We start from the raw sequence: 13756 nt of genomic DNA, 5'->3' as shown, positions 1-13756 counted from the left end.
GTCACACTAGGTTCCATGGGCCAAAAACTTTCACGTCCAAAGCGTGAGACCAGTGAGCCTTCATATATGGTTTATCCTCTTTAGAAGGACTAATGGCAGCAAAACCATCAGCAAAGGGCATGCCAACCATTTAAGTGGTTTTGGTGAAACAAAAACAGTAATACTATTCAGTTCACAGTCCAGCTCACATGATTACTACCAAATTTCTAACCGAACAATAAATTCATATGAACATAAAACTTTATTCCAAGATAAATAATTTCCATATCTGTAACTTTGGTACTGTCCAAAGACTCCAAACACACTACCTTAATCCCCATTTTGCAATACACAATTCTACCAAAGGCTAAATATTAATGCATTATCATCTTCAAGAGATCACCTCGAGTCCATCAGTCAAATGACCATTTCTTGTGCTCACCTAGGCTGCTGCTGAGGAATAATTTCAAATAAAATTAGCCCCTGCACATTCCTGCAGTGTATGGAACCACAAATTGCAAGTTTCGAAATAAGGCAGGTGGGATGGGCAAACCATTGCTCTGTGGACTAGCAAGGTCTTCATTCCAGTGAAGCAGTGTCAATGCCAATAAACAATCTTAAACATAAACTCAAAACACAGTAAACCCAACATACATTATATTCCTCTTAACTAGCTTCAATTACTTAAAACCTTATTTCCCCTAGATGATGATCTAGGAACATCAAACAAGAAGCTCATTTCTCATGTGCAAGTCCTTTCAAAGTCCATTCTTGATGATGTTTTTCAGCCTCTCATTTGCAGCCACAAGTTCAGCAGCTATTCCTGGTTCATTAGCAGAATGTCCAGCATCTGGGACAACCTGTTGACAGTGATGCACATTATTAAGTTGCTTACTTATGGGGGGTGGGGATTCAGAACTCCAAGGGCAAATATGAAACATTGACAGCAAGTAATTAAATGTTAACTAACAACAGCTCCATTCCCTGAGTTAATCAGGGTATCTGCAAATGAAGAATTCTGAACAGTTTTCCCTACTTTTCATACTTGGATATGAGAGGAAAACAATACTAAATAGAAAGGAAAAAAGATAAAAGAAATTTTTTAATGAAAATTTGGATTTTCCATCAAGCATACTTAACTTATGTAGAACCACGGCCTTAGTTCAAAGCCATGATGTGTCTTTCTGCAACCTCATTCCAGTTTATACACATAATAACACTTGGAATGAAGGGAAAATTTCCCATAATTTTAGGTTGACGGTTGGTTCCTTGAAGATATGTTGGCTATGAACTGCTTATCCACACCTTAATATGTGCACTAGTTCTTTAGCAATGGCATAGAATTACTGCATCATTTGAGAAGTTATTTAATATTCTGCATCCTCATAACAATTAGGTCTTAAAGATATCGATGATCTCAATTGCCACATATACTTGGAGAGAAACTTTCTGGTTTTATCACACACAAGCTAAATTATAACATAATCAGATAACATCATACACCGCCAAAGTCTTACTCCCTCATCTGAAAATAGACAGGCATTTACAAAATGCATTTTAATGAAACAAAGTAAACAACAGAATCTTCCTAAAATGCCCTTAAGCAGGCTAAGAAGGTGGGTTAAATTTTGAGAAAATGTGATCTCAAATTTAAAGGTAATAGGTGAATTTAAATGGATGGATGCTTTCTTTTTTGGAAACTCCAAAAAAATTTGGGTTGGCCCATAAAAGAGAGCACCCTATCTATTTGGGGAAGGAAAATCTCTATATGCTTAACAAATGGATAGAAAAGTACTAAGCCTGTGCTAAAGCCAAACTTATTAGAATCCTTTGCTGTTTTTAAGCACAAGGGTTAGTCAAAATGTTAAACGAGTCCACTAATTGCTTTTAAGAATTGCTCCTTATAAGACAAATACAACATGATGTCTTTACTACGATCGAGGAAAAGAAATTTATGATGCGACCAGATGACAAAAGAAACTTTTTAAGTAACACGCTAAGGGCATTTGATTTGCACTTTTGCTATGTTGCATTTCTATTCTGTAACTGCACTGTCTGAAACAACATAATGACACCACAAGATTATCTACAGGCAAATTAAGGGCCACCATTATGCAACACATGCAAGACATGTTTCCCTATCATATACTGACATTTTAAAAACTTGCTGACATGCCAGGGCAGTCTGCCTACATCAACTGCTTAGTCAGATTGACAAAAAGTCTACCTTATCTCTTCAAATTGTAGAAAACAAGTAGAACCTGACCAGATTGTCCAAACATCAAAGACCAGTGCTCTTTGCAATAGAGGATAAAGAAACTGGTATCAAGCAAGATAAATGGTCTTGAGCAGTTTTCTTACCTTAAAATCTGCCTCTGGCCATACTTTATGGAGATCCCATGCTGACATCATTGGACAGCAAACATCATATCTTCCCTGCAAAATTAAAGAGTGAAAACCTCCTTCCATTTGGCATCAAACTTTGAATTCTACTGAATCCTCAGAAGGCATATCTCAAGCAACTTACATGATAGCACATGAGATACAGATATTGCTACATTGCAATATCAACAATTCTCAGAGTACTCTTTACAACAAAACTCTGCAAATTTCAATCAAATTGCAAGCACATAATAACAGAGGATGTTAGGGAGTGTAGGCAGGTTCCCCCAAAAATACGGTCCACTATTGCTTGAGAGAGAAGAAACAAGAAGAGTATATTGATTAGGTGGCTGTGGTGGCAAAGAGTAGTTGTCGTTGTGGTAGGTGAGTAGGTCTTAGGTTTAAATCGTACTGTCAGAAAATAAGAGGCTACATCTACAGGGCTGTGGGTGTGTGAGGGTGTGTTTGTGTTTGCGTGCAGATAAATAACTTATTGTTCTTTACTGTGAATGTTTTGATAACAAAAAGTAAATAAATTATAATTATTATATAATTTCAAAATTCTCATATAGTATACTAGAGGTCTTATAATTTCACAAGGAAGGATTTTTTTGTGTTTGGATAGATTTTAGCTACATTTTATGTGAGTTTCTATTGCTTTTAGTTAATATAGACTTAGGAAAAGCATGAATTGAAATGATTTAAGAAAAGTAATGGTTTTAAACTTTTCTTTTTAAAATTTATGGTTTAATTTGAAATAACCCCAAACTACAGGGGAATTATATAATTTACCCAAATTTTTAATTAAGGATAGCCACTTGGCCATTGCCGCATAGAGAAAATACCACTTGACACAATCATAGCTTCTAAGACCCATATTTAATTATATAGTATCTGTGTCACAGCATACAGATCTTTTTAGCTGACCCAATTAGTTGGGTTTAGAGCTTTGTTAAGTTGATGTCCTTGATATAACCTTCCTTGATGTCCAAGAGGGGTGCATTGTCCCCAATTCACAGACATTCTTATAAAATCCATCTGTTTATAGAAGTTAATATACTGATGTGCTTAGATCAACCCAATTTTCAGAAATTCTTAAACACATACTTATGAACGTTCTTCCAATTACCATCCAATAAGCACTTATCTAGATCGGCACATGTATAAAATAAGCACTTATCTAGATCATGACATAAATGCACCCTTGTAAAGTTGAGATATGAAATTCAAAACCTTGTATAAATTACTATCGAGTGATAGACAAAATCCATGTACAGGGAAAAAAAATCATGAAATAAATGATAAAACCTTAGAAAAAAATATATTACTACACACATTATGATAAGAATTAACCAAAATACTTATAAAAATATATATGTAATACAAAATTAATAGATTTACTTAGTGACTACTTATATCATACTAATGAAAACAATTATGAGAATGGAGATTCAACTATCTTAAAAGTGTGACGTAAGATATAAGTGAAAATAATAAAAGAGGTCATAGTCAATGCACAACACTTCCACCTTTGCAAGGTTTGGGAGAGCTGGATGGTAGACAACCTTATATATAAGTAAAAGTCATATGTTAATTAAATCATTTTTCTAAACATTAGGGCTTCTCAGAGATTCAACCTAGAAGCTTCACAAGAAATACACTACTAAGGAGGTGGTAATCAAACACTTCTCCAGCACATGACACATGTCTAATATCACATCAATAAACATTACGCATGTATCATCCTTCCAAGTAGATTACTCTTGCTTCAATAGTTACTAAATAGCATGATCACAATGTATGGGTGATAATCAAAACATTTACCTGTACAATAGTAGTGTTAATATGCCTTATCTTATCGACATTATCTAACAGGAATGAATCTGAAGGAAAGAAACCCCGGTTCACGAAGTAATGATTTTCAATTCTTGCAAATGCCTGGAAAATTTAGAAAAAAAAAAAACACTTCTCATTAACAAAAGCATAATTTCAATTATTCAAATATCCACAGCACAGAAGATATGAACTAAGATGCAAATGGCATGGACCTGTCTGATCCTCAGTACTACAGGCAATTATTTACAAGACTTAGTTGCATACTATTCATCTTGCACCCATGCCACTCATAACCCATATGTGGAAAACCCAATAGAATTTTAGGTTTCTTGTGGTAATATACAGAGTCTTTGGTGGTTTGAAATTTCAATTTTCTTCTTGCGCCTGTTCTAAATGACAGCAGATTAAAAGGAGACACAAGTGAGAGAAGTTTTAAATTACTATCAAGGAACTATCTCCCACTGTAAACCCTTTACTTTTACTTTAGAGGATACTTATATGGTCTTTTTTAAAATGATAGAGAAATAAAAAAGAAGGAAGTGAGAACAGCAAAAATGAGGTAAAAAACAAAGGAACAAAAAGAACTGGATGCATTGTTGATAAGAAAAGAAACTATATAAAGAAGAAAATGCCATACTTTCAACAAGCTTAAGTATGAAACTTTCCTCACAAAGCTATTCCATAGATTTGCGGCAAGACTTGAGCATCATCAAGCTGTTTCTTAACTTTTTCAATACCTGAAACTGTTTTATGAATTTAATTTCCAGCTAAGTGTCATGTCTACTAAAATGAATATTTTGCACTCCTTTTAACTTTTTTTTTTTTTAATATTATCCCTTTCTTATTTTCTCTCAACATTCTTATTTGCTCCATTGCTACCCCACAAAGAGAATCGCATCATCTGCAAAAACAAAGGCAATTTTTTGTTTTGTTTTGATAATTGCAAAAAACAAAGGACATGGAGTCCAGGCTTTTCCATTACTCCCCTTGACTATAAACCCCATCAGAAAACCTTCCTCTACTGACCAATCGATCATCTTACTAAGCAACTCCATAATTAGGATGAAGAAAAGAGAGGTTTGGGGGTCCCCTGCTATACCCCTCTCAAATTCTCAACTAAAAAAAAAAAAACTGCAGGGCTGCCATTAATGAGAACTGAAAATATGAATGAAGAAATACACATTTTGATCCAAGTCCCAAATTTCTCTCCAAACTCAGATTTCTGCTGTAAATAAAGGAGACTATCCCAATTGACAGGATCATAAGCATTCTCTATGTCCAGCTTACAAATGATCCATTGGATCCACTATGAACTTTGCTATCCAGGACTTCCTTTGCTATTAAATCTGAATCTATTATCTACCTTCCACAAAAGAATTTTGTGAATATAATGTAGATTACCAATACCTTCATAATATGTTGTCTAGTTCCTTTGCCAATATTTCATACAAACTCCCTATCAGATGGGTCTAAAATCTCTAATGTAAGTAGCTTCTCACTAGACTGAAACTAGTTGTTCCTACTACAATATAGTTGTTCCAAACACTCCCTCACCTAATCAATAAATCCTGGGGCTTGGAGCCACATATTCTCAAACCTGAAAGGAGGATTGGATGATCTGATACCAGCATCAAAATTATTCTTTTAACTACATCGGAATAATTATCATCCCATGCCACTGATGTTGAGGAACGATTTATTCACATACTTGGTTGCTTCTGATACTTTCCCAAGTGTAGAAGCCCTTCTGGACGCTAGTAAATCATGTGTACAAGCACATTTATAATAAAATAAAGGTGAATGTGGTCTAAAAGTATCAAATGGCCATTATGACAGCTCATTATTGTCACGTGGAATTGTTTAAAAAAAAAATCTACTTGCTAAACTTGAACTCGTTAATTCTCTATTCCATGGCAAAAATGTCAGGAAAATACCAAAAATAAATCAAATGAAGGCAATCATTTTACAAAATTTTGAAACTCTAGAGACCAAATTGGAAAATGGGTCAAATTTTAAGGAACAACATGGATTATCTTGTAAACATGCTACTTTGTAACTTTAGGACCAAATTCAAAAAATGGGCCAAACTTTAAGAACCAAAATTGGCATTTGCCCTTTTTCTGTTTGCAAAGAACAATATAAAAGACACAATAATTATCATTGAATCAACTTACCAATGAAAATTTATCATCATCACCTCTCTTGATGTTCTCTTCATTTGGGAGCAGATGGGCTGTCATCATTTCCCATTTGGTCCAAGCTCTAGCAGCTGCATACTAAGAGAATAGGAAAGGGTTAAGAGAGCTATATGATTTTTCAAATATAACAGCCAAGACAGAATCGCAACCATTCAATAAAAAAATGCAATGCATGTGAAGACTTTTTTTTATAGGTGCATGGGAAGACCTATTTCCTCCACAATAAACAGACACACACTCTTTTGTAGCATTTAGGCCTATGGAAACTCAAACCAGGAAGAGTTTGAGACTACCCCACTTAGAATGCTGCACATAGAGAGTGCTACCTTGTTATAAAGAGGATCTTTTAATTGACTTTCAATGTATATAAAAATAAAGGTTCTACCTTCAGAACATATGCTAGATATGTTTATCCCACGTGTGTCACACACACAATATTTAATTCAAATATTTGAAGGAGGGAGGCCTTTGAAGATAATATGTAACAATCTGACATACCTTATCTAACATCATTAACATGAGTTGCATATTTTTCTTGTTTTTGTTTCCCCATCAAACAGATAAGATCTTCAAGTAATTGTGCAAAAATGAATATTAGTTTAATTTTTAGTTCTGGCCATAATTTTCGGCATTTATCTAGTGAGGCCAAAATGTATCCGCTGTAGTCTGTAGGCCATCACATAGTTGGGTTAAAATAATGTTCATTTAAAAGATTTGCTCCAGAGTCCAGTTCATATATATGCAACAGCAGAATCAAAAGTGTTCAGGAATTCCACACAGATCTTTACTTTAGCTATTTAGGCTTATCCACATAGTTTAATCGCAATTCAATTTTTATAGGAAAACAGTACTAGGTGTGCTTTCTTCAGTTTCAAGGCAGTTCATTAGCTCTTCATTGAATTGTTTCTGTTGCAAGTTAGTAATTTTTTAAAAAAATAAATAAATAATTGGTTACACATGTTTTATATTCACTGTTATTTTAAGGTCCATTCAACCAAAACAACATAAAAATATATAATTAGTGGTTTACAGTTTGTTGGTTCATTGAAGGCAAGGTAGCTAAGACTACTTTTACATCTAGGATTCAGTGTCTAGGATTCAACAATTATGCCAACATAATACAACAGAATCACATTCCAATCATTTTTCATAATTAATTATTTTCGTGTTTAATACGTTATTACTAATTGAAAATAATTAATAACTTCATTTTAAGACAGAAGTACATAGAGAATGTACAGCATGCCCAACCCATTACAATCATATTTGGGGAAGGGCATATTATATCATGAAATTAGAAAAGATTATTGGATGTAATATGAATTGTCACCGAGTTTGATCCTACTTTGCAACATATCTCAAACTTATTGAGCTAGGAAAGGTTATCAATTATAATTCCTTATTGAAGCCACATGTGTAACAGGTTCACAATCATAAGTTCATAACTGCAAGATAGGATCAACTTCATGCTATGTTTGGTTTGGTTAAAAAGGGAGGGGATGGAAAATGGGGAAAGAAAAAGAAGAAAGAGGAAATTATGATTTTACATTATTTGATTGGGGTGAAAAGGTGGAGGAAAGAAAATGGGGATGGTTGGAATTTTCCCAGGCCCACCAATTTTGTTCCTTCCAAATCAGGAAGAAAATGGCCATGAAAAATAAAATTACAAAAGTATCCCCATTACCCCAGTATTTCAAAATACAATAAGGGCATAATAGTCTATCCCTCCACTTTTCCATTGCTCTTACCAAACACAAAGGAAAAACAATTTTTTTTTCCTCCCACTTTTCTAATCTCCCTATATTTTCAATCAAACATAACCTAAATAGCCTAGGAGTTTAAAAATATTTTCCATCTTGCAGAAACCTTCAAAGCTACATACTTTTACATATAGGTAAAAAAGATAAATTTTCTAAATAAATAATTTTTTTTTTTATAGGAAACCTAAAATTGTATTAAATATCATAGCCAATCAAGTACACTGGAAATGTACTAAAGGGGGAAAAGTCAGAAACCAAAATTACAAAGATCAAGTAAAACAGGTAGAACAAAACAAGAAACAAAAGGCAGAACCAAACTCCATTGTAGGAGAGTTTGAAAGGAAAAAGACTTAAGCTCAAGCATAGATTGGTCACATCCCTCAAAACTTCTAGCATTCAGTTCTTGCCAAATACACGACATCAAGCAATGCGGCACAAGCCTCCAAATAGATAATTAAAGGAAGCTCAAGGTCTCAATAGACACAACAATAGCAAATATCAAATTTCATGTGTCCAACCAAGCCTCAATACATGCCTCACTCACTGGGCAGGACCTGCCTCTATTGTAATTTTAGATAATTCTGAAACTTCCATTCCCAGCAAACCAATATTTGATAGATTCTTGGGGTCTGAGAGATAGAACACAGATCTCACAGCTAATAAATCTTTAAAGATAAAATTTTCAATTAAGTAAAAGGCAACTCTTACTTGTGTTTCCACATCATCAGAGTTTAATCTCTTTTTGTAGGCATGAATGAAGCTTTCCCTCTCATTTTCTGGAATGAGATCTCTAAATGGCTCCCAAGCTGTACATTGAGACAAAATACAGAAGCATTCAACCAATTAAAAATTTTCTCAATAGTTTAACCAGCAAAAAGAAAAACATCAAATCAATTCATTAAAAAACAAAAACCTCCCATACCCGCTTAAAAAAAAGTCAAATCAAAATTGGTTTTCATGAAACTACCCGGTATAGTTCATAAGCAAATTAAAAACTCCCTCATGGTTTATCATTTTTAAAACAGGATGATTTAGTATGCCTCATAGTCATTAGCCAAACCTCATACAAATATTATGTAATATCTTATAATTGGAAGGTTTTGCAAATATCAATTTTTTGTATTGTTTAAAAGAATAACCAAATACGAGCAAAGTTATTACAACTAATGTGAAGGATTTTTCCAAATGCATGAAAGTAATTCCATAGATGTGTTGATGACATTTTTAATTTTAAATGCATAAACTTAGGATGGATTGAATCCTAAAGCTCACATATACTTTCAAGAAAAGATCTGACAGGAAACTTATATTGCTTATACCACACAATCGCAATAAATCTAGTAGACCAGCAAAGAATTATTATTAAAAATAAAAATAAATAAATAAACATACCATCAGGGTATATGGCAGCAGCACCACCCTCATAAAACCAATCAATCTCTTTCTTTCGTACAAGAAAGATCCCTCTAAGGACAATGCCAGTGACCTGATAAAGAAATACAGAGATTGTCAAAATGTGTACATAAAGGGAAGAAATTTCTTAATTACAGATGGCATATTACCAATTTCAACAAAAGAAATAATGGTCAATGAAACAAGCTTGCACACCTTGTCAGGGTGTGCTTGGCTGTATGCAAGAGCTAGTGTACTTCCCCATGACCCACCAAACACCTGCATAACAATAATAATGTTATCCATAGTTACAACCACCACCACCTACAGCAACAACAACCAAGCTTTGTCCCAAACAGTTACAAACACTAAAAATTAAAAAAAAAATTCTTTTAGGTTAAAAACCAGATGTGAAATATTGACCTGCCATTCAGGAATTTCCAAGTGTTCTCTTAGCTTTTCAATATCATCAACAAGGTGCTGTGTCGTGTTTTCTTCCAAGCAAGCATGAGGTGTACTTTGTCCTGATCCTCTCTGAAAGAAAGTATATATTTCTTGATTAAAACATGACTTCAAATGCAATGGAGCAAATAATTTAGAATAGAAATTCACAAAATAACCTGATCAAATAGAATGATCCGGTAAAACTCAGGATCAAAGAATCTTCGATTACTCGGCGTGGTTCCTCCTCCTGGGCCCCCATGAAGAAAGACAACTGGCTGCAAGATAAGGTTCACAAGAAGATTAACCAAAAGTTTTTCTTTATTTCTTTTGATAGGTAAAAAAAAAAAAATCAGCATAGAAATGTAGAGAGATACAAGCTAGACAATGAAGCTCTTTGAGACAATACTCCTTGTACAAGCTTGCTAAATAAGTGCTAACAATAAAGGTCAAACATTCACAATAATATTTATTCTAAACGGTGCCATAGATGGAACTCATGTTAAGAGAAACAAAATTCCCAATTATGGTCCCCTTCAAAGACCAAAGATAGTCCTTTCCTTGAATTTTTCAGCCACAAGTATTGTGATAGTACAACCAATACACTCTACCAGCTGGCCAACTGGCATTTTCCGTTGAAACACATGATATTCATCACAAAAATTTGAACACACAGAAAGCCGCATATCTCTATATATCAGATAGATAATATATTTTATTAAGCATTTGGGAATGTACATATGTCTGATAAATACGGATAAATTTTCCTCCAAACTAGTTTAGGCGAAACTTGACCATCCATACATGCCTTTAGTCACATAACCTATCTAATCCTAATGGTCATGCAACTTGTTTAAAAGACTTAAATGGATCACCTCACCTGACTAAAAGTACTGGTGAATAATCATTTTGAATTGTCATAAAATGAGTCAAAGGAGGTTCCTACAGACTGGTTTGGATGAAACTTTTTCAAGACAAATATTAAATTATCCAATATGCATAAACTAATTGTGAAATCAGACAAGTAAAGAAAAAAAAGGACCCATATTGGCAATTGCCACTCACATGCCCACTGGGGTTTCCAGATTGCTCCCAATAGATTGTGTGAATATCAGAAACCTTCAAAAAACCAGTACTATACGGCTCAATATTTGGGTAGAGGTTTCTGTTTAACTCCACAACCTCCTTCTCAGACTCCATCAAATCAATTAGCTGATGGTCACAGTCACTCTTATATCCAAGATTCTGCGCACGTAGCACCAATTTCTTCCTTCCTGCACAGAACCAAATTGAATTCTATCCCTTTCCAGCAAACCCATTTGAAAAAAAAAAAAACAAACAAAAAACAAATTTTGAAAACCATGATGCCTCATAGATACATGTGTGCCTATGTGTGTATATAAAGATAGATACTTTTCTAACAGGTATTGATTAATTAAGAACAGAAAACAGTAATCAAAGAAGAAATTGAGATGAACTAAATCAAGATAATTCTTTTAATTAAAAATCATGCATAGAAAAAAAAAACCAAAAAAATTGAACACACTCAGAGAAAAAGAGTGACCTGAGGAGGTGAAGTTGTTGGAAAATAAAGGAATGGGAGAGTGGAGGAGTTGAAGATGGGAGAGTGAAGAGGGAGTATATGTTGTATTTATGGCAATGCCAATGGTGGTGGTGTTAGTTGGAATAAAGAGCCCTAATGAATTCATTGTTCATTGCTACTGCTAAAAGTAGGGTACCCAATTCACAAATGTAGCTGAAAATATGGATTCGGTGCCCAATAGCAGACTTGCGTTTTTTTGTGTCTATCTATCTGTGGCCGTTTCTATGTATTATATTATTCACTATCTTATCTATAATAATTATGTTTTTCGAGAAGATACCTATAATGTTCCTTCTATGAATAATTCCATTTCATGTCATTATTATTATTATTATTAATCTTATTTTATTTTTATCAAAATATTTTTATTTATTTTCTAACATGCATGATTTATAGGAGTATAAAAAGGGTTGTGATTATTTACATACAAATTGTTTTTTTTACTTTTCTAAACATAAAATTGATTTGATTGATAAATAGTGCGCACACACATACACTCTCTCTCTCTCTCTCTCTCAACTTCTCAATTCTCACTCTTTTTCTCACACTCAATTAACGAATTGCTGCCTCACTCAATTGCTCTCACTAGGTTTGGGCTTCGTCATTATAATTAGATTGCACCACTCACCATTGCCCTTTGACGATTACGAGATCTCCACTGGATCACAACCCCCATGCCCCAACAATTCGAGTAGGCAACAATGAGATCGCTAGTGCAACGTGGGTTTGACCGATCCAACAAACAATATAAGCTCATCAAATCGGCAAACAACTTGTATATTTACAATCGATAGTGGTTCTAGCATCTTATAAACCAATTGCATTGGGTTGATCGTTGGTTTTACCCCAAACCCAAATCCAACTTGCCCATGGACACCTCTAATGATTTATATGGATTTTTTGGAATTATTCTATTGATGAACAAGTGTAATATATATATATATATATATATATATATATATATATATATATATATATATATATATATATTTGTTATAGGAATATGATATTTTATTTGTAAAATAAGATGTGCATTGGTTGGATAGATATACTTTTGTCCATTTTAAAAAATGGCTTGTACCTTTTTTGGTATCATTTGGCCTTAAGTAATTATAGAATATTTCATAATTGCTAAAAATGCATATTTTTCTCACTCACATACTACTAGATCTTATTAATTAAATTCATAGTAGGACTCACAATTCATATGAGAGTGAGTAATGCACATTTGTGGTAATTTTAAAGCATTCTATAAATTTCCTTCTCATAAAGTAGGCTTCTTTTTTTTTCCATATGAAGTTAATTAGCAATTACATGAATGACAATTATTTCTTTTGACATAAACCGTGAACTATAGTTTGCATCGAATTATTTTAATAGATTCAATTCTCAATTCCTTTATATGGAAGAAATTTGTATTGTGTCAAATTGAAAGGGAAAAGAAATCAATTAGGCTCTTAGTGAAATAGGAGGCTTGTTAAGAACTCAATTAGCATTATAAACTTGTTGATTTTTTTTTTTCATCTAAAAAAAGGGTTGTTGATTTTTTTGGGATATGATCCCCTCCCATGTTGCGTCTATATGCCATTCGGTTCGGACTGATCCTAAAGATTCTTTCTAATTTCCATTGTTCTTGGTGCATCCTTTTTGGCAACAAATTAGGTTCATGCCTCTCTTTCTCAAAACCCATGAATACCTTATATAGTTATTGTGATGCTCCAATTTGATTGATTGTGTGATGTGTGTGGATGTGTGATGAGTCCCACATCGGGTATTTACTGGGTAGATCTGGGCTTTATTAACAACTGCAAGAAGTCTCAATAGTGACTAGTCCTTTTGAGGTATAGTGCAGATGTAGTTAATGCTTTTCCTTGGGTCATTACATATAGTATCAGAGCCGACCTGGTAACCCCGTGTGGGCTCGGAGACACTACCCCACAAAGTGGGCCCTAACGAGAACGTTAGGAATTTAAGTGGAGGAGATTGTGATGCCCCAATTTTAACGAGAACGTTAGGAATTTAAGTGGAGGAGATTGTGATGCCCCAATTTGATTGATTGTGTGATGTATGTGGATGTGTGATGAATCCCACATCGGGTATTTACTGGGTAAATCTGGGCTTTATTAACAACTGCAAGGAGTCTCAATAGTGACTAGTTCTTTTGA

The 13756-nt window shown here is 33.9% G+C and overlaps 1 protein-coding gene across 1 annotated transcript; it reads right to left on the bottom strand.

The window, feature by feature from the left end:
* Positions 1–222: 222 nt before the first annotated feature.
* LOC142641963 (proline iminopeptidase) lies at positions 223–11805 on the bottom strand. Its single transcript, XM_075816285.1, has 11 exons — positions 11553–11805; positions 11054–11262; positions 10168–10266; positions 9971–10081; positions 9764–9826; positions 9548–9641; positions 8864–8961; positions 6372–6473; positions 4186–4299; positions 2341–2415; positions 223–839 (listed from the first exon to the last, which is right to left on the bottom strand). The coding sequence occupies exons 1-11, from the start codon at positions 11695–11697 to the stop codon at positions 738–740; spliced, it is 1212 nt and encodes a 403-aa protein (XP_075672400.1). The 5' UTR covers positions 11698–11805; the 3' UTR covers positions 223–737.
* Between the last annotated feature and the right edge of the window lie 1951 nt (positions 11806–13756).

This window comes from Castanea sativa, chromosome 7 (genome assembly GCF_040712315.1).
Source record: "Castanea sativa cultivar Marrone di Chiusa Pesio chromosome 7, ASM4071231v1".
Lineage (NCBI taxonomy): Eukaryota > Viridiplantae > Streptophyta > Magnoliopsida > Fagales > Fagaceae > Castanea > Castanea sativa.
Note: the sequence above shows the minus strand (reverse complement) of the source record. Positions and strands in the feature narration are given on the sequence as shown.

Coding starts and splice junctions, on each gene's coding strand:
- LOC142641963 (XM_075816285.1), bottom strand. CDS start 11,697: ATGAATTCATTAGGGCTCTTTATTCCAACTAACACCACCACCATTGGC. Junction 11,263..11,552: donor CAACAACTTCACCTCCTCAG/GTCACTCTTTTT, acceptor GGTTCTGTGCAG/GAAGGAAGAAATTGGTGCTA. Junction 4,300..6,371: donor ATGATGATAAATTTTCATTG/GTAAGTTGATTC, acceptor TAAATTTTCCAG/GCATTTGCAAGAATTGAAAA.